The sequence below is a fragment of the Oncorhynchus tshawytscha genome, linkage group LG24 (assembly GCF_018296145.1).
Source record: "Oncorhynchus tshawytscha isolate Ot180627B linkage group LG24, Otsh_v2.0, whole genome shotgun sequence".
Lineage (NCBI taxonomy): Eukaryota > Metazoa > Chordata > Actinopteri > Salmoniformes > Salmonidae > Oncorhynchus > Oncorhynchus tshawytscha.
The window spans coordinates 5997892-6019813 of NC_056452.1; the positions used below are offsets into that span (position 1 = coordinate 5997892).

A 21922-nucleotide genomic window follows, 5' to 3' on the forward strand; every position below is an offset into this window, starting at 1 on the left:
TCTTTACATGAACAAACATAGGAATCACTACAAACTTTATTGTATGACTTCTTATACACTATATTAGGCCCAGCCTTTGACATTTTGGTTTTCCTGGCTATGATACTGTGATCACTACATCCAATTGATCTGGATACTGCTGTCAAGCACATTTCTGCAGCATTAGTAAAGATGTAATCAATACGTTGATGATTTCATTCCTGTGCTGTTTGTAACTACCCTGGTAAATAACCTGGACCAGGTTGCTGGCACTGGTTACAGTTTGAAGCTTTTTCTTGAGTGGGCAGCTTGATGAAAGCCAGTCAATATTCAAATCAATATTCAACATCTTTGCAGGAATGTGGTTCTGAATATAAAAAGCAACACCTCCACCACTGGCATTCCTGTCTTTCCTATAAATGTTATAACCTTGCATTGTTACCACTGTAACAAAAGGTATTGTCTAAGTGAGTTTCTGAGATTGTCAGAATATGAATGTCATCTGTTACTAGCAAGTTATTAATTTCATGAACCTTGTTTTCTTAAACTGCATATGTTAATGTGGGCTATTTTGAGCACTTTTCATGGATGTTTCTTTTCATTGGGAAGCTTTGCAGAACTAGACATTCTCATGTTATTTATGTTCGTGCAGGGTGAACTGCACACAGTAGACTTCCTACTAGGGCACAACGCCTCAGTGCTAACAGCATAAATCGGGTTCGATAGACATGATTGCTGCATACAATAGCTGTTGGACCAGCAGAGGCATTCGGGGCAGTTAGAGAGACATCAATTAGGTTACTTACATTATGTCTACCAATGTCCTTGGTATAATATACATTTGTTAAAGCATTATGTTGACTCAGGAACACAATGGTAGGGATTAACTGAGCTGAGCTTGGGTCATTGATTGATAAGTCATTGTCTCAACGCAGCCTTATAATGTTGTGAAAGGGTCCAGGAACCCAAATTATTTGGGTGGATCCCATCCTCTTCATAAAACGTGTTTTGTTTCCAAAAGGTATCAAAATTGTCAACAAGTTAAACCCATTAAGCTGCAAAAATCACATAGCCAGTTGTGAGGAGAAATAATCCTGTTCAATGCAACAATTCAGAGAGGACACCGGGCCAGATATGATGGGTATTTTATTAGTGTCAAGCAACTCTGAAATCCAGTTTCAACTTTTCAGAGCTGCACTTCGTAATGTCATTAAAATACAAATGGACTACGATAGAATCGATGTCTATGTCCTGCCGTAGTGCATTCGGGAGCAGATTAGTAATGTCATTTATTCATGCTCCGGCATAGGACCATGGAGCTGCCCAAAATCACGGCCGGCGAGAAGGCCGGCGAGAAAGCCGCGCAGGCCTCTGACAGATGGAGAAGCCCAGCACGATCCAGAGCAAGGGCGGACACTCGCCGACGTCGAAATCGTAGGGGAAGGATAGGAGTAGGCACAGCGGCCGCAGACACAGGTACCCCCAGTGACTAAGATGCAAGGAAGATCAGGCTCTAGGGCCTCTCGCTGGGAGTGTAGGCAGCTTTGGGGCAGGCCGCTGTCTTCGGCTTCCACGGCTCGTGACACACGACCATCATTGATTGCCATGCGCCCTCTTGCTTCGACTCGGCTATCAGATGGGGGAGGAGAAGTAGGAGATGGCTCCCCTGGCGAACGAACTCCGAGCAACACCGGCCAGTCGGATATAACGATAAACGACAAGACGGAAATACATCCAACATGCACAAGTCGTAAACATTCCACTCTGCGTTTCCCCCAGTTTCTTACGTAGGCTGGCTACCTGCGTGATCAAGGAAGCCACCCCGATCCTATAATCCTTGGAAACCAAATGATTGCCGCATTGGAACTCTGAGTGATCCAGTTTGTCCCGAAACAAAGTAGCAGATACAGCTCCTACAGCGCTGGTTCATTTCCTTCTCCAGACAAAGAGGGCTCCATTGGAAAACTCATCTGGGACTAACTTCGTTAGCTGAATGGCTGATGTTAGCTATATTCAGCTCATGAGATATTATTCTTCAAGAACCAACGGGAACACATATATGGCAAAAACATCTGTATCTATCACTGTGTATTTAATCCTGGTAAAGCATTGATCAAAACTTTTGATGAGATCCAACTAACTGTTTTTGAAATATTCAAGACACAATACCAGTGAGCTGGAGTTTCTCAATAGTCTTTTCCTCCATGCGTCTGGAACTATGAACAACTACATCGTGCAAAAATATCCCTCTTCTCAACAACTCGCTGTATTACTTCTACCCCCATAGAGATACAATAGGTTACATCTAATAGCGTGACGCACCCACAGTGGCCCTTCACCCAGCAACTTTAGTAGATTATTATGACGTTCGTATGACAACATTACTCACCCACAGTGGTGACCGAGTACTTCCAGCGGATCACGTAGGTGTCTCCTTCGTGCAGCTGGCCCAAGCTCGCAGCCACCAGCTCCTCCTCCTCAAACTCCCGGATATGCCAGGCGTCCACTGCCACTGTGGCGAGCTCCGCCTGGCGTCCGTCCTCCGTTCGAACCATCCCGTAGCCACGCTGAACGTCTACGCCCTCCAGGAGGCTACGTACGGGGCCACCCACACTGTCCAGCAGGGCCTTGGCGTCACACGGTTTTAAGACGTCGGGCTTGGCCGCCTCAAGGGGCGAGCGGAGGGTAGAGTGCACAGGGCTCTGGAGGGAGAAGGAGAGAGAGGGGGAAATATGGGTATGAGAGAGGAGGAAATGGGTGTTTGTTTTTTCTTTCTTCTTTCCACAAAAGCAATGGGACCGTATACTGTATGACTAAGTATGTGATTATGCCTCATAACATGATGACCCAATGTGACAAAAGGGCCTGAAAAGGGTGGATTCTATTAATCTATTATTTTTAATACTGTAATGAGGTTAAAAAAAAAAAAAAAATGTAATTGCATCCCCATACCACAACGCTTTTCATTTGCTACACAGACATTCTTCTCCCTGTCTCCTCATCTGCACTGATCTGAAAAGAACTGACGAGGTGAAAGACAGCCTAACGATGAGCATGCACCTTATTGCTTTCACCTGTCTTTCCCAATCCATTGCTTTCTCTCTGGGGTTTTAGTGCTTACACAGAAACCGAGCCTATGTGACAACTGCTGATGTAAAGAGGACTTAATAATTATTATGTTTTTGATGGAGGACAGCTGTTTAAGCAATTGAGATAAAGCCCATGGCCTCCCCCCTAGATCCATTTCCATACCTTGGCCTCATCCATGGCAGACTCCTCTTTCCTCTCGGCCCAGTCCAGGAACTTCTCTCTGAACAGAGCCGTCTCGTTGTGCTCCGACAGACGGCCGAACAGAGCCCAGCTGGGACGTCCCTCACCCTGCCTACACACAAAACACATACAGATACACACAAACATTGAGAAAACGACACCAACAAAAACACTCACAGTGCGGTGCATCTAAAGTAGTGATGGGGGAAGAAAATGGATACAAATACATAACACAATATTATTTGATGATATTACAACGAAACTTTGACATGTCTCTCTGTAGCAGACAAGAGCAACATGTTTGGAATATCGAATCGCAACACATATAAAATCATGAATAGCAATCGATATATTGTGATAATATTGTATCATTAGGCCCCTGGCAATTCCCAGCCCTAATCTAAAGTGTCTTCGCCCCATTGACATGGACTTCAACATTTGCAAATACTTATCACTGCTAAACAGATGCTAGACACATGCTGCCATACTCTAGTGTAGACAGTCCTTTGCCTCTGCATATTCGTGGTAGTGGCACTCAGTTCAAATGAGAGCACTGGTCCTTCAAACACTAGCCCTTTAAGCAACTCCAAATGTTTTTGTGGCATGACACAGCAAAGAACTTTTGAATTTTCCTGTGGTCATCAAAAACTGAGCGATGTGATTGGACAGTGTGTATAAAAGGGCAGGCTAAGAGCTTGCAACTCACTCAGGGACATCAGTATTGGTGGAACAGGCATCCAGGGGGTTGACCCTGCAGCTGCTGTAGTCGTAAGAACCGCTCCACAGCTGCCTCCCTAATTGGACAGCCACCTTTCTGTCACCAAGGGGGACGTCCTTCCCCGTCCAAACGTACACCTCACTGCCAAAGTCAAACACTAACACCTAGAGAGAGGGGGAATCAGGAAAGTTCGACACACACACACAAACGCACACGCACTTTCACACACAGGTATACCTCTTTAGAGTTGAGCAGGGTGACACTGGGGATGGAGGCCCAGGCCTCTTTGTGGGGCACCAGTTTGCCCTCCTGCAGCCCGTAGACCCCATTAGAGTCTAACACACCACTTTCATACAGCTCATCCTCCTCTGGCTCCCCTGCACCTGCACACAAATGGACATAAGTGTGTGTGTGTTGAGAGGGGGAGGTGGTATTTTGGGTGTTGGAAGGTGGTGTGTGTGATGAGGTGTATTAGATATGGTCATCTAATGTGTGTTTGTGTGTGGTCTGTGTTCAAAGTGTGTACCTGGGATATGTTTACGACCTGGTCCACCGTGTGTGTGTACAAGAATGTGTTTATGCGAGTACGCACATTTATTTATTGTGTAAGTGTACACTGTGTGTATGTGTGTGTGTGTGAGAGAGAGAGAGACTGTGTGTGTGCACATCTACTGGTGTGTGTGTACAATTTATGAGCACACTGTTTGTGTGTGTATATGTGTGCATGCAAACAAGCACGTATGTACCTCTGTAGTCGGTCTTGCCCCCCAGTAGGTCCCAGAACTCCTTAGCCCATTTGTTGTCAGTGTTGATGCCCTCCTCCAGCACAGTCACCTGGGAGGCCTTACAACCAAGGTCCCTCTTAGCCTGCACGAACGATGCCATCTCTGAGGCCTAGGGATACAGGACAGGCCAAAGAGCTTAGACCATGGTCGTATTCATTCGGGCAAGTGACATAAAACTTTTTTCAATTCATTATTTGTATTTCAACGAACTTCCTGACGTGACTGAAACGGATTACTTTCGGATAAACAGAAGTGTCTGGGGGATTAGGATTTCTGGATGGGGAAGGAGAGAGGCTAGTGTGGAGCTGAACAGTAACACATTTCAGACTGAATGTTGACATTGTATCACATGGTGGCCACAGAGCAAATACATACAACTGTTGAAACATTCGACTTCAACTGATCTACTTAACTCCTAGAACTGGCAGCCATGTAATAATAAATGCATCCAAATGGAACCTTTGGTTTCTATGTGCACCGGTGCCTCTTTTGACATTACTTTTAAACTCTAGGCGGTAGCTCTAGGCTAGAACTCATCCAACATTCTCTAGAACCTTATCATGTTGCCCCCCCCAAAAGAGACATTCTACTCGGAAACAGAGCAGGACTAGCTGTGAAACGACATTACTCTTTAAATATTTATCCTAAAACCTAAGACTTCAGCTGAATTTTGATTCTTGATGGATCACCATTACAATCATGGAAAAGTACTGCCTTCAGAGGAGTGTAGCACCCTCCGGGCGGTGGAAGGACTGCTATGTGAAGGGGGAAATTCTTTCCCTTAGGAAATGCAGTGTGAGAAGGTAGAGAGCTGCTCCTCTTCCTCCCCATCCTCCATCTCCCAGGATGGTGTCTCTGTCCTCGTCACCCGCTACTGTTACCACCAGAAGCAGAACTGGGACCTCCAGGCTCCACCAGGACATACCGCAGTTCCTCCCAAATGAGGAGCAGCAGCTGTGTGGAGAGGGTGAAGTCAACTCCACAGTTGAGTCGCTGGTCTGCCAGGTCAAAGTACACCGGCGCCTGAAACAGGCTAGTCCCCGCCGCCACCACTGAGGCCCAGGGTGGAGAACATGCCTCCCACATCTCCACCTGGACCATGGTCACCAGGCTGAGGGCCCCTGTTTAATGACAAGGGCGATGACCAGGTGATGCAGCTCCTCTAGATTTAGTGCTCCCAGGCCCAGCCATGTTCTTCACCAAACTGTACAACTCTTCTCTCATGGCCGAGGTATGTCATGTCACCATATTATACAGCTGTATTGTTAGAGCCACCCTGAAACAATTTTACATTTGATAGAGTTCTCATCAGAGGAGGAAGAGCAGGAGGAGAACCTGCGGAAGCTCAAGGAGCCCTTGGAGAACAGGTTTGTCCAAAACACTGCTCCCAGACTTCCGTCCCATACCCATCACCTCTCGTCACCAGAGAGGAGCCCCACTGGCAGGTCTGAGGCTAAGGAGGAGCTCCTAATGATCCACGGTCACTGGGTCCCAGTGTAGCAGCAGATCTACTGCTCGGTGGTGGACTCCATGCTGGCCACCGCCTCTGTCCATTCCCCACACTACAGCCTGAACCAGCAAATGTGGGAGGCGCTCTGGTGCCCCACCTTCACCAGCACCCAGCTGGTAGACGGACGGGTGGGGGTGGAGGAGACGTTGAGCGAGAGACGCTATGCTCCCCAGATAGCCGTGGACATCAGCGAGGAACCAGAGCGTCAGTAGTCTCACAGGGCCAGGCACTGAACTGAACTGCCCAACTGCTTTTACTCTTTAAAAATAGAATTCAGATATTTTTTTACACATTGCCATTTTCAAAATAAATATTTTTAAACTATACTATTTTGGGCTGGTCTTTCTTACAATAAAATGCAGATATATTTCAAATATATATATATTTTTTTAAACAAACAGTTCATAAAGTATAACAGTTCCTTATCATCTGTTCATTTGAGAACATGTTGAGAGGTCGGACAGTGTTAGTGAATGATAGTCCTGTAGAATAGAGGGTTGAGAGTGATGGATGGAAAGGTGGAAGGAATGTAATGGGAGAGTGCTCAGCCCATGTCCCTGTGAGTAGATCTGAAAGGATCAGATAACAGTAGACCCGTTCCAGGAGAATGTCGTGGTGAGTACATCCTGTTTGAAGTACACTAGACCAACATAGCTACAGTCGTGTAGCAGGCGTCAAAGCTGAGTGCTGAAAAACCCTGGAAGTACATGAGTGAAATTAGGGCTATGGTGCTAATTTGAATTTCCTAGATTTTTTTCGGGCTAAGGATCAGTCCAACACATTCACCTAAAACATTGTTTTTGTGTTTAATTATAGACAGAGGCTGCGGTTCCAAAGGTACCCCCCCATTCTGCCCCTGTCACGACACACACGGAGCAAAAAATAAATACTCAATCTTTCCCAGAGCAAAACAGCTGTACCACGTTCTGTACGCGTGTTTCTTTACCTCTGCTTCACGCACAGTTTTGCCGTCATCCTCCCTTCACATTTCTCACTGTCAATTGTGAATGAAAAGTCATGTTTTACGATGAACCATCCATGCCAATCATCTGATCTCAATCAGTTTAATGAGAATATGCATTTAGATCTTCTTGCGTTACGTACAGTGTTGTTTCGAAGTACAGTGTTTTGAATTATGTACAGTGACTGAATTTTTGAGCAGATGGAGTTAAACTGAAGCATACCTGTGTGTTTCAATCAAAACACACTTTGCCTAGTGGCGCACGCTGTTGAGTTTCCGCCTAGAAGGCCAGTATCCCGGAGTCGCATCTTCACTGTTGACGTTGAAACTGGTGTTTTGCGGGTACTATTTAATGAAGCTGCCAGTTGAGGACCTGTGAGGTGTCTGTTTCTCAAACTAGACACTCTAATGTACTTGTCCTCTTGCTCAATTGTGCACCGGGGCCTCCCACTCCTCTTTCTATTCTGGTTAGGGCCAGTATGCGCTGTTCTGTGAAGGGAGTAGTACACAGTGTTGTACAAGATCTTCAGTTTCATGGCAATTTCTCGCATGGAATAGCCTTCATTTCTCAGAACAAGAATAGAATGAGTTTCAGAAGAAAGTACTTTGTTTCTGACCATTTTGAGCCTGTAATTGAACACAAATGCTGATACTCCAGATACTCAACTAGTCTAAAGAAGGCTTTTTGGACAGTTTATTGCTTCTTAAACAGTACAAGTGTGCTAACATAATTGCAAAAGGGTTTTCCAATGATCAATTAGCCTTTTTAAATGATAAACTTGGATTAGCTTACACAACGTGCCATTGGAACACAGGAGTGCTGGTTGCTGATAATGGGCCTCTTTACGCCTATGTAGATAGTCCATTAACAATCTGCCGTTTCCAACTACAATAGTCATTTATAACATTAACAATGTCTACACTATATTTCTGATCAATTTGATGTCATTTTAAAAGGACAAAAATGTGGATATTTCAAAGTGACCTCAAACTTTTGAACGTAACTGTACGTTGGGTGATTAGGCCTGGCTCGCAGTCGGCGTTCCAATTCATCCCAAAGTTATTAGATGGGGTTGAGGTTAGAGCTCTGTGCAAGCCAGGCAAGTTCTTCCACATCGATCTCGACAAACCATTTCTGTATGGATCTTGCTTTGTGCATGGGGGCATTGTCATGCTGAAACAGGAAAGGGCCTTCCCCAAACTGTTGCCACAGAGTCCAATGGCAGCGAACTTTACAACACTCAAGCCGAAGCTTGGCATTGCACGTGGTGATCTTAGGCTTGTGTGTGACTGCTCAGTTCTTGTGCTGACGTTGTTTCCAGAGGCAGTTTGGAACTCTGTAGTGAGTGTTTCAACCGAGGACAGACGATTTTTTAGTGCTACACACTTCAGCACTCTGCGGTCTCGTTGTGTGAGCTTGTGTGGCCTACCACTTCATGGCTGAGCTGTTGTTGCTCCTAGACATTTCCACTTCAGCACTTACAGTTGACTAGGGCAGTTCTAACAGGGCAGAAATTTGACCAACTAACTAGTTGGAAAGGTGGCATCTTATGACAGTGCCACGTTGAAAGTCACTGAGCTCTTCAGTAAGGCCATTCTACTGCTAATGTTTGTCTATGGAGATTGCATGGCTGTGTGCTCGATTTTATACACCTGTCAGCAACAGGTGTGGCTGGAATAGCCGAATCCACTAGTTTGAAGCTGATGTCCACATACTTTTGTAAATATAGTGCATGTCTAGTACCTTGGCTTTCTCGATGACGTTGGCGAACTCTCCGCTCCACATGAAGCAGTGTTTGGGGGTGATGAGCAGGAAGCAGTCGCCGCTGTTCAGGGAATGGGCAGCGGGCTCCACCAGACGCACCTGCACATGCCTCCGACCTGCAGACCACACCCAGACAGACCCCCTTTAGAAACCAGACAGTCACTTACTCCAACCAGTCATTCCTATGCTTATGGAAGTTTAGTTAAGGAACAACCCTGAAAGAATTTCCGAAAAAATATGCTACTGTGCACTCCCTGGAGATGAAGTGGATGGGTGAAGCAAAGTTTGAAATCTGTGCCACTGTTGTATTGTTCAAGAGTACTGGTAATGAACAAAAAAATGTGTCAAATGTATTTACAATGAAGAATCATTGTAAATAAAACGTAGTGCACTATACAGAGAATATGGTGCAATTTTTGAACAGAAAAAGGGCGTTCCTGACCTCATGACCTTTGCCCTCTGACTGACCTTTGATGCGGATGAGCATGAGCTTGTTGAAGGGCAGCGTGCTGTTGTTGGTCACCACCTCAGTGGACTTGGTGCTGCGCAGGTTGACCTTGCGGAAGTTCTCCTTGCTAGCCAGGCCGGCCAGAGCTGCGTCCGCCAGGTTGGAATGCTTGGCCACTGTGGATGACAAGAGACAAAATGGAGGTTAGTAGGCCATTATTGTTCTTGGCCAATGTGGACTTGAGCTGAAACGGGGGTGGGTAGCAATCCAAAATGGAGGTTAGCAGCGACTCATCGACACCCCCACCCGCAGCCTCTAATCCACTGTCTCCATGGGGGACCGTGCATTCAGCTATGTCACCCTCACTCTCTGGAACTCTCTCCCCCCCCGTATACCTGCGAATCTGACTCCATTCAATCCTATAAGTCCAGTCTCAAAACCCACCTTTGAGTAATAGTATTTACTAGTATGGGGTCCAAACAGGAAACAAAACAAATAAAATACATAATGGAATATAGATAATACTCTATTATCTCCTCCCTCTGCCTCACACTTCAGAAACAGGAGATGGCTCCTGCCCTATGAGCCCCTACATAATACAGTGCAAATTACAATACAAAATATATAAAAATGTCTGTCTCTTAGTCCCGGTTGCCCGTAAGGTGTTCTTTTAATTTGGTTTTATTGTTAGCTTGAGTTACCTGGGGGTTCAGAAAGTTCCATGTAGTCATGGCTCTATTTAATACAGTGCATTTCCCAGCCTCTGTTCTGGACCTGGGGTATGTGACGAGACCACTGATAGCATATCTTGTGTTGTACCGATGAGTGTCCGAACTGTGTGTCAGACAGTTTGGTACCTTAAACAACAAGCATTCAGCCTATAGCATTTCATTTTTGTCTTGCCCTCTTGTCTTCTTATCATGTAGGCAATGTCATGTAAACGGTTGGTCCCATGTTTCCTGAGCTGAAATTAAAGATCTCAGAAATATAATAAAATAGCACTTCCTTAGCCACCTGGAGATTCACCTTTTAGAAAACGATCAATTTTCAACTTGTAAATGGACGGATAGTTATCTTTGAAATCTGCGTTGCATGGGCCTCCTGCGTGGTGCAGCGTTCTAAGGCACTACATCACAGTGCATGAGGTGTCACTGGTTCGATCCCAGGCGGTGACGCATCCGGCCGTGACCGGGAGACCCATGAGGCGGCACGCAATTGGCCCAGCGTCGTCCGGGTTTGGGGATGGTTTGGCCGGCCGGGATGTCCTTATCCCATCGCGCTCTAGCGACTCCTGTGGCGGGCCGGGCACATGCATACTAACGTCGGTCTCCAGTTGTACGGCGTTTCCTCCGACACATTGGTGCGGCTGGCTTCCGTGTTAAGCGAGCCGTGTGCCAAGCAGCATGGCTCTCGATCTTCGCCTCTCCTGAGTTCGTACGGGAGTTGCAGCGATGGGACAAGACTAACTACCAACTGGATATCACAAATTTTGGGGGAAAAAGGGGTTAAAAAGAAAATAAACAAACCACCTTGCATTACAGAACACATATTACAGGAATGGCTTACTCCTCTCCACTTGGATCCTCTTGGTTTCCACAGTAGCTATATTGAGTCTCTGTTCCGTGTAGACCTGGCGGATGTCGTTGCGGGCCGCCAGGGCACGGAGGGGGTTGCGTGAGCCCTGGTTATTCCGAGTAGGACGCACAGCACGCTTGTGCTCCGTCACTGCCGACGTCAACCTAGAATCATACGCAGAAGTCAGGGAGGTTAGAAGGAGAGATGTACACCTTGAGATCACTTACAAATGCAAAAGGTAATTTAAAAACAAAAAAACTTTGTTAAGTGAGAATAGGCATTGGTCTGAAGCCGAAAAATAAAGGAAATTCACATGAACATCACAATGCCGATTCCACCCATGCTCTTCCAAGGTTTTCCAGCACACAGCTCTGACCTGCTACAGTAGCTATGTTGGTATAGTACTTCAAACTGTGTGTAGGCAGGTTGCTTAGGATTCAAACCTTCTCAAACAACCTAATTCATACTTTTTTGGAGGTGCTTCCACAATAACGTGATTGTACGACATTCAAGGTATTGGAATCTTCACCCACCACAGTAAGACACCATCCCATTACGTTACCTTTTCATGCTTTATAAATTAAATGAAGGCAAACTTTGCTTTTATTCTTACAAGACCATCAGGCTTGATTGAGACGATTTGTCTTGTAGTAATGTGGTGCATGCCTGTATTTCCTTAAGCTTTAAAAAACAACATAATTAACATATTTTTTTGTCAGTAGGTGCCCAACATAACAGGTGGTGGTGTGTTGGACACAGTAGCTCAGATAGCATGTCGGCATTCATCATTTTTGTAACTGTTAGCTTACCTGTGTAATATTGAATTATGCTCAGAAGCACTTGTTTCAAACACGATCCTGTTTTATCAATTGCTGTTCTGACCAATGGCGAGTTCATTACCTCTGTCAAAATAATATGTGGTTGTTTGTACTTATTTCTTTCCGCAATAAAGATGGCGACGCAAGAATAATACACATTTGTGAATTTCATTTCTTTTTCGGCATCAGACCAATGCCTATTATCACATAAAAATTTGTTTAAAAGAAAATGTAATTTCTGTTTTTTTTACACCGGAAGATGATTATGCAAAATTATTATACAACATTATAAATAAGCAATAAGGCCTGAGGAGGTGTGGTATATGGACAATTTACCACAGCTATGGGATGTTCAACATTCCAACCTTGTCTAGCATTATCTACTCTAAATTAATGGCATTATTCCATTGTTTGACTCACTTCTAAATGGGGTACTTTTATTATGAAGGCGAACTGCAAATTCCACTATTGTGGCTAATCCTTACTGTGGCTAGCATCACACAGGTGTGCACGGCAGAGTTGAAAAATATCCAACACATGGTTGTTAGTATGGCCCTGTTGATCAGCACACGTAGATTAAAATGCCAAAAAGACAGGAGGAGTATGGTGTCAACAGATCAATATATAAGCGAAAATATTGGTCGGAAACGGTACCAGAACCATACAGGTCCCCTAAACAGAGGACATCACGACTAAGGGGTTTAATGAAAGAATGGTCAAAATATCTCCTCCAGAAGGTGAAACTGCAATGTTCTAATCCACAGGCAGGAACTCAAACCATTACTTTCCAAACCCTGTTCTTAAAAAGTTGATTTTGACAGACTATTTAAATGTCTGGAAGCATTCATTCCAAAATGATTTTGTTCATACACTCAGTAGTGATTGCACATGTATTTATCTTGCTTGGTGAAAATATAGTAGTCTAAAACAGTTGACTTGTTGAAAACAGACTCAAAAACAGACTCAATTGATCAAGTAGAAAGCATTTCCTTTTCTTTTGACTGTACGCTGCTTGCTGGCTGGCTGTGCTGCAGCCTGATCTCATAGCATTTCGTATGATTATGTACAGTACCAGTCAAAAGCTTGGTAACACCTACTCATTCAAGGGTTTTTCTTTATTATAGTATTTTCTACATTGTAGAATTATAGTGAAGACATCCAAACTATGAAATGTAGCAAAATTTGAAGCAAAAATTGGATAAAAGTAGAGACTCAGAGCTACAAAATGGCATATCATACACTACAGTTCAGGAACAATGGGAAAGTAATTTTGCTTTGAAAGTTGATAAACTTGTAAACTCATTTTGAGAAAATGGCCTTTGAATATTTTGCTACTACTATTGGAGAGCCCTTCTTTGTCTACACCCATTCAGCATCATTCACACCCTCTTAAGCTTTAGCCCCACCCATCTCTTTAAGGGTTGATCCGAATGCACTAACAGCAGCAGTCAAGCACCCAAGCTAACTTGCTAGCTACTTCCAGTCATCTACTGTGAGTGAGAGAGAACAGCTCACTGAACATTACTCGCCCTAGCAGAGCTGGTTAGGCTGTTATGTTATCCAGAGTGTGCTGTCAGATTGTCCGTTCCAAATTTAGAGCATCCACCGGACGCTCTGACCCATGAGTTTACTGACACCGGCCATATTCAACGGGTGTTAAGTGTTTGAAAATGAATCAGTTACTCTGCCCTCTCTGGCACACTCAGTGCTCTGAAATCGGAGTAGATGGCCAGACTGAATTTAGGAACGCACCCGAAATGGTTACTTGCATGGTGGAGTCTTTTGATAAGACATGTAGCAACTCATGACGTTACTTCCCTGCATGAATCTGCAGGTAGCTAACCAACCAGGTTCAATGTTAGCTAGCTAACATTAGGCTATAGCTAGCCAAGTATATGGCTCTTTCTGTCAAAATTAGAAACATGTCATATCCGAAAATGTAGCTAGCTAGACTATCTTAACCGCATACATCATTCATGGTTGGAGGAGTCTCCTGACGGATGCCATGGTTGTCCGGGTGTTTTCTCCATCTCCTTAGCTATCATACTTGAATTCCACTGATTTCAAAATATGTTAGCATTGTCTATAAATGCTACAAAAAGGTAGCACATTGTTGTTTCTTATGTGCATGTGAGAGTGATAAATTATACATTTTATAAAAACTGTTGCACCTACAACTTTAGTAAATCCGGCATTTAAAAAAAGAGACCAAAAGTCACTTTATGGACGCTATAGTCTCGTTTTAATCCGACGTCTAGAACTTGAGCTAGGTAGGCGCAAAAAAATAGTTTTAAAAATCAATTGCTAACAACCCAGTATGTGGTTCTCGGTAACGGCTGGACGGCTCATGACGAGTTGCGGGGAGCGTGTTGTGTACCTCCAATCAAGTTGATTTACACATTTTCATCAAGATTGGTGTCATATTGGCTAAGATATGATGGTGGGGATTTTTTTAAAAGACAACTAAAAACTACTATCTATACTTTTTTAAAATGTTAAAACAGTGTTTCCAAATCTCACCTCAAGACCAACTACTCTAGTAGATAAGCAAACTCAACTAATCAAATTGACCAGTGGAATTCCCTGACTTATTCTCCCACTGAGAACTAAACTCCGCAAAAAAAGAAACGTCCTCACTGTCAACTGCGTTTATTTTAAGCAAACTTAACATGTGTAAATATTTGTATGAACATAACAAGATTCAACAACTGAGACATAAACTGAACAAGATCAACAGACATGTAAGTAACTGAAATTGGAGAATGTGTCCCTGAACAAAGGAGGGGGTCAAGATCAAAAGTAACAGTCAATACAGCTGGTGGCCACACCAGAAACAAAGTACTGCAGTGCATCTTCTCCTCATGGACTGCACCAAGTTTGCCTTGTTCTTGCTGTGAGATGTTACCCCACTCTTCCACCAAGGCACCTGCAAGTTCCCGGACATTTCTGGGGGGAATGGCCCTAGCCCTCACCCTCCGATCCAACAGGTCCCAGACGTGCTCAATAGGATCCGGGCTCTTCGCTGGCTATGGCAGAACACTGACATTCTGGTCTTGCAGGAAATCACGCACAGAACGAGCAGTATGGCTGGTGGCATTGTCGTGCTGGAGGGTCATGTCAGGATGAGCCTGCAGGAAGGGTACCACATGAGGGAGGAGGATGTCTTCCCTGTAATGCACAGCGTTGAGATTCCCTGCCATGACAACAAGCTCAGTCCGATGATGCTGTGACACACCGCCCCAGACCATGATGGACCCTCCACCTCCAAATCGATCCCGCTCCAGAGTACAGGCCTCGGTGTAACGCTCATTCCTTCGACAATAAACGCAAATCCGACCATCACCCCTGGTGAGACAAAACCGCGACTCCTCAGTGAAGAGCACGTTTTGCCAGTCCTGTCTGGTCCAGCGTCGGTGGGTTTGTGCCCATAGGAGACATTGTTGCCGGTATGTCTGGTGAGGACCTGCCTTACGACAGGCCTACAAGCCCTCAGTCCAGCCTCTCTCTAACCTATTGCGGATAGTCTGAGCACTGATGGAGGGATTGTGCATTCCTGGTGTAACTCAGGCAGTTGTTGTTGCCATCCTGTACCTGTCCCGCAGGTGTGATGTTCGGATGTACCGATCCTGTGCAGGTGTTGTTACACGTGGTCTGCCACTGCGAGGACAATCAGCTGTCCGTCCTGTCTCCCTGTAGCACCGTCACAATACGGACATTGCAATTCATTGCCCTGGCCACATACAGTCCCCATGCCTCCTTGCAGCATGTCTAAGGCACGTTCACGATGATGAGCAGGGACCCTGGGCATCTATCTTTTGGTGTTTTTCAGAGTCAGTAGAAAGGCCTCTTCAGTGTCCTAAGTTTTCATAACTATGACCTTAATTGCCTACCGTCTGTAAGCTGTTAGTGTCATAATGACCGTTCCACAGGTGCGCATGTTCATTAATTGTTTATGGTTCATTGAACAAGCATGGGAAACACTGTTGAAAACCTTGACAATGAAGACCTGTTAAGTTAAATTTTTATGAATTATCTTTGAAAGACAGGGTTCTGAAAAAGGGACGTTTCCTTTTCTGCTGAGTTTATATTCAACAGGACAGATTCCAATACAGTTTGTAGATTGCTACATTGACACAGACTGAACCGTACTTTGGCGTGTCGGCTTGAAGGTCGCTGAATTCCTCCTCGGTCAGTGCAGTAACGACAGCGCCTCGGGCGGTGGGCGACACAGGCTTGTAAAAGCGGCCAAACGTCTCCTCATCATCCAGGGTCATGACCTCCTTCTCCGTCTCGGCAGTCACCTCGATGGTGGAAGTCCGGCTGTGCCCCAGCCCTGCCAAGAAACAGAAAGCAGGAAATGAGAACTTTCAGGATTCAACCAGTTTGACTGAACTCTTACTACTGTAGATCAAAAGGCCACCACTGTCTAGTTTTCTACGAAACCCCATGTGTAGGACTACCCATTATCGCGCTATAGCCCTGCAAGCCAATGTGTCAGAGAAGTATCAACGTCGAGAAACTCAGCAAGCGATTCCAGTTACTTTCTGTAACTCTGAGTGTGAGGAAGATTCAGACAGAAGTCAATTGGAGAGAGAAACGTTCTTATTTATTGGCAATTGCGTGTTGAGTCTGTCGATTTTCAAGCTTTTATGGCACAAAGGGTGTCATGACAAAAAGTGTACCTATGGAGAAACTTAATAGTGGCTTTGTTTTTAAAAAATGTCATAACAAAAAGTGTGGCCACGGTGAAACCTAATAGTGTCAGTGTGTGGGATTTACCTTTACTGTGGAGCTTGTCCAGGAAGGACTCTAGCTTGTCCAGCCTCTTGTCCCCTTCCACCTTGACACCAGTCGGAGTGGAGATTTCTTCTCAGCAAAAGAGATGACGACATATAGGTGGCCATTTTGACAACAGGTCACTTGATGTATGGTTAGTTTCCTGAGTTTAGAATTCTAGGAAAACGGCACTTGTATAGCACTTTTTACAAATACATGTCATGGGGCAACTAAGTATGGACCTAAACCCCAAATAGCAAGCAGAGGCTTAAATGGATAGTGTAAGATTTTGGCAATTAAGCCCTTTAAGCATGCTATGCTTCTAGTCGACTTCCAGTCATTGCACTGACGCTAGATAGCATAGGCACAAGAAACTAATACGAGTTCATCGGACTCTGGGTAGGTAGAAAAGGGGCTTTAAGTGCCCCCAAACAATCTGACTGAAAATGTCAAAATATTTAGACTACTAGTCTGATTATACAGTCCATTTAATCATCAAAAGGAGAACATAGTATACCTTCATGTGGCTTGACTGGCGTGGCGCTGGACTTCTTAATGTGGGAAATGGGAGACTCCTCTTTACCAGTCTCGGACACAAGACCTGATGGGAAAAAACACTGGGGTCATACTGACGTCAAAGTGGACTTGTGCAATTTATATGAAGTGTGAGTATATACTCTAAATGTAGTATTTCCCAGCTGCATTTTCTAAGCCCACTCCACATACAATAGGATTAGCCCATATAAAAACAGCATGCGTGTGTGGAACGATAGGTGTGGTAAAAGGGGGGTGTCTGACGCAGACCTCTCTTAGCCATGCGCCCAGCCACGGTGAACTGGGTGGAATCGTTGGCGGCGCCCCGCCCCCTGCTCTTCCATGCCTCCTCCTTCTCCTGTAGGATCTTCATTCTGTCCGCCAGGGACATCTTGGTCTCCACGTCCGCACTGGACTTCTGATGGGGGAAGGGAGAGGAAGGAGAAAGGGATGGAGAGGGGGAGACAGGTTAGAAATAGGAAAATGAATGAGTAGCACATGGGGATGTGTGAAACCTATTCCTCAGCCTGAAGTGTCCCAACTTGTGTCAGCAAAAAGCTAGCTTTTCGGCGTGGCGCAGACTGGTAAGACGATTCAGGAAGACGGTCACGTGTGCTGGCAAGGCAGGGGTCCCGAGTTCGCGACAGGTACAGGCCAAATCGGGAGGGAGTGGCACTTGCTAAACAAGCAGCGTGACGTCCTTTACAAATGCATGTGTTGACAGGTCGTACATAGAATTTTGGGAGAATATTGGGCTACTTCTACAGCTGAATGTTGGAGACAAAGAGTGTGGAAGAGAGATGCAGAGAGAGCAAGAGAGAGTCAGACACACAGAGAGTGGAACAGAGCACAAACACATTGGAACATTTCCCAAACTACATTGGTCTTCAGGAAACTTATGAGCTACACTACCAACAGAGAACCCCACTTCTCCCCTCGGAAGCAAAACAAATGTATACTCATGAATTTTGCTTCATTGCCATTGCTGTTTCTGCACCTAAATTTCATCATTAAAATGAATTACTGTGGAATTTACCAGGCACAAGTCCCACGAGCTGTTGCACAGTAATTCATGATATTAAATATCCGTGATGCATTTTATGGCCTTGGCTTGATTTCCAATGGCTGAGTACAGTACAATGGTGTGTGTGTGTGTGTGAGCTGTGAGACAAAATAACAAAACGCCTTTCGGGAGACTGCATGGTTTCAAAATGCCAATTGTTATCCACTCATTAGAAAATAACGATGTGATAATATTTAATCTCGCTAATTTACTCCAGTTAATTTACTCCAGTTAAAAGCTAATTGTGAAAATTGTGAAACGTAAAACAGGCTACAAATGATTGAATGAACGTCGAGGGAATGTTGCCTAGCGCCACGCGGAGAATGGAATCAATCATATGTTAAACATACATACAGTAGATCAAAAGGACTCCTCCTAGAACCACCTGGCCTGTCAAAGTCTGCATTAGTTTTTGTTCAGCTGAAAACTAGGAAGCAACTAAGCCTGCTGACTCACTGATACATTCAACAATAGAGTACCAACCTAAACACACAGGGCCGGCATCCCAGATTAAGCCTAATCCTGGACTAAAAAGCATTTTCAATGGAGATTTCCCATTTGAGCATGTTGTTTAGTCCAGTACAAGCTAAATGTGTCCAGAAAACTGGAGTAAGGTAGATATGTAATGTATTGGTCCCAATCTAGATTATTGAGAAAGTTGATATTATATAGAAATATACCAAGATATATAGACATTGAATTAGTCAAAAGGAACTGAATTACGAGAAATAAACAGAATGACTAAAACTGTTCAGCTTTAGCTGACAACTAAAATGTCTTTATGGAGACATAAAAGAGAAGGTTTCAGGCCCCAAAGCTCCATATTAAATCACTTCCCCACACTTGACACACCCACACCTGGGTGTGTCACACCCAACATATTTGAAAGTCTTGGGTCAAAACATGGATAGGCATTTTGAAGGAAAGGTTTGGTTGATTCCAAAAACATTTTTTTTAATAAAAGATTGCCATTTCCATTATTACTTTAGAGAAGAAAAATGACCATCATGGATATTACAGGGCCTTGAAGATTTCTTGATGAAAATCTATCATAACACATTTGTTGTCATTTGGAATGTTTTTAAAAAATGTCAGCAGAAGGCATAGTACCTTAGGATTGCATAAATAGAGGTAGCCTGAATACTATACAAGGCCAGGCACCACACAGTTTCAGATCAAGTTATACACATACACAGTTGAAGTCGGAAGTTTACATACACCTTAACCAAATACATTTAAACTGTTTTTCACAATTCCTGACATATAATCACAGTAAATATTCCCTGTTTTAGGTGAGTTAGAATTACCACTTTATTTTAAGAACGTGAAATGTCAGAATAAATAGGAGAATTATTTATTTCAGCTTTTATTTCTTTCATCACATTCCCAGTCGGTCAGAAGTTTACATACAGTCAATTAGTATTTGGTAGCATTGCCTTTAAATTGTTTAGCTTGGGTCAAACGTTTCGGGTAGCCTTCCCACAATAAGTTGGGTGAAAGTTGGCCTATTCCTCCTGACAGAGCTGGTGTAACCAAGTCAGGTTTGTACGCCTCCTTGCTCACACACGCTTTTTCAGTTCTGCCCAAACATTTTCTATAGGATTGAGGTCAGGGCTTTGTGACGGCCACTCCAATACCTTGACTCTGTTGTCCTTAAGCCATTTTGCCACAACTTTGGAAGTATGCTTGGGGTCATTGTCCATTTGGAAGACCCATTTGTGACCAAGCTTTAAATTTCTGACTGATGTCTTGAGATGTTGCTTCAGTAAATCCTCATAATTTTCCATCCTCAAGATGCCATCTATTTTGTGAAGTGCACCAGTCTCTACTGCAGCAAAGGACCCCCACAACATGATGCTGCCACCCCTGTGCTTCACGGTTGGGTTGGTGTTCTTCAGCTTGCAAGCCTCCCCCTTTTTCCTCCGAACATAATGATGGTCATTATGGCCAAACAGTTCTATTTTTGTTTCATTAGACCAGATAACATTTCTCCAAAAAGTACGATCTTTGTCCCCATGTGCAGTTGCAAACCGTAGTCTGGCTTTTTTTATGGCGGTTTTGGAGCAGTGGCTTCTTCCTTGCTGCGCGGCCTTTCAGGTAATGTCGATATAGGATTTGTTTTACTGTGGATATAGATACTTTTGTACCCATTTCCTACAGCATCTTCACAAGGTCCTTTGCTGTTGTTCTGGGATTGATTTGCACTTTTCGCAAAACAAAGTACATTCACAGTTCCAATCCTGATTTGTTGGTCATTACTGAGACGTGGTTAAATAAGATTGTTTTGAACACTGATGTTAACCTTTCTGCTTATAACATTTTTCGGCAAGACAGATCTTCCAAAGGTGGTGGAGTGGCAATGTTTACCAAGGAACACCTTCAGTGCTCGGTTGTCTCCACCAAGTCTGTCCTCAAAGAATTTGATTTGCTGGTTTTACACATTAAACTTTCAAATAACTCTTTGTTAACTCTTGCTGGGTGTTATCGGCCACCATCAGCACCGGCCTGTGCCCTAAATGACCTAAGCGCTCTCCTGGCCCCTTACACTAAGTCTGAATTTGTCCTGCTTGGTGAGACCTAAACTGGGGCATGCTTAAACCACCTGACCAAGTCCTAAAGCAATGGGACTCCCTAAATCTTTGTCAGATTATTACCAATCCCACAAGGTAGGACTCCAAACACCCAGAAAAGGCTACTCTCCTTGATGTTATCCTTACAAATAATCCTGATAGGTATCAGTCTGGTGTATCTGTAATAACCTTCGTGATCACTGTTTGACAGCTGGTGTTTGTAATGGCAGCTCAGTGAAACGACCTGTCCTGATTTGTCATAGACACTTAAAAAAAACTTTCATGAGCAAGCCAGCCTTCATGACCTGGCCCCTGTAAATTGGTATAGAATCAGCTTAATTCCCTCTGTCAAAGACGATTGGACCTTCTTTTTGATATTTTCAGAAGTATCGTTAACAAATACGCTCCCATAAAGAAAATTAGAATTAAAAACAGGTTCAGCCCCTGGTTAAACCGTGATCTGGCAGGGTTACTCCACTTCAAGAATTCCATTTGGAAAATCGCTCGGCACAAGCACTCAGGCTGACTGGCTCTCATTCAGGCAAATTAAAAATAAGTGCACTCAGGCTATCTGGAAGGCCAAAGTTAGTTACTTTAAGGAGCACTTCTCCCTCTGTGGGTCTAAACCCAAGAATTTCTGGAAAACGGTTAAAGACCTGGAGAATAAACCCTCCTCCTCACAGCTGCCCATGTCCCTTAATGTTGATGATGTGGTTGTTACTGACAAGGAGCACATGGCTGAGCTCTTTAATCACCACTTCATTAAGTCAGGATTCCTATTTGACTCTGCCATGCCTCCTTGTCTGTCCAACATTTCCTAATCTCCCACCCCTTCTAAAGCGACCCTCTCCAATGCTCCTCCCTCTTATTCCCCTTCCCAGCTACAAAGTTTCTCACTGAGTCCGAGGTGCTAGAGCTCTTTAAACTTAGATGGCTAATACAGCCTGAAACCAGTGCTGGTATAGGCCAAGATCAGCATTTCTGTGTAACAGTATCTACTAAATCAGAGAGAAATAGGCGAAGCATGAATATGTTAGCTAGTTAGCTACATCAAAGGGGAATGTACCATCGTATAGGGCCCCCTGGGAAACGATGACAAACACTTTGGTTCCTACCTTTTCACAATAATTTCTCCCTGACTTGTTAATTT

At 44.2% G+C, this 21922-nt stretch overlaps 1 protein-coding gene across 3 annotated transcripts in view; it reads right to left on the bottom strand.

Annotated features, from left to right (window-relative positions):
• The window catches only part of svild (supervillin d), a 110940-nt gene that overhangs the window by 12709 nt on the left and 76309 nt on the right, over positions 1-21922 (bottom strand). For all 3 annotated transcript variants that reach the window (XM_024387060.2, XM_042305230.1, XM_024387061.2), the window contains 12 exons: positions 17410-17557; positions 17123-17206; positions 16609-16695; positions 15979-16162; positions 11003-11175; positions 9457-9612; positions 8968-9104; positions 4714-4861; positions 4205-4350; positions 3956-4131; positions 3232-3361; positions 2369-2681 (listed from right to left, as the gene is read on the bottom strand). In XM_024387060.2, the coding sequence (XP_024242828.1) occupies positions 2369-2681; positions 3232-3361; positions 3956-4131; positions 4205-4350; positions 4714-4861; positions 8968-9104; positions 9457-9612; positions 11003-11175; positions 15979-16162; positions 16609-16695; positions 17123-17206; positions 17410-17557 (1882 nt within the window). The remainder of the gene's footprint in view (positions 1-2368; positions 2682-3231; positions 3362-3955; positions 4132-4204; positions 4351-4713; positions 4862-8967; positions 9105-9456; positions 9613-11002; positions 11176-15978; positions 16163-16608; positions 16696-17122; positions 17207-17409; positions 17558-21922) is intronic.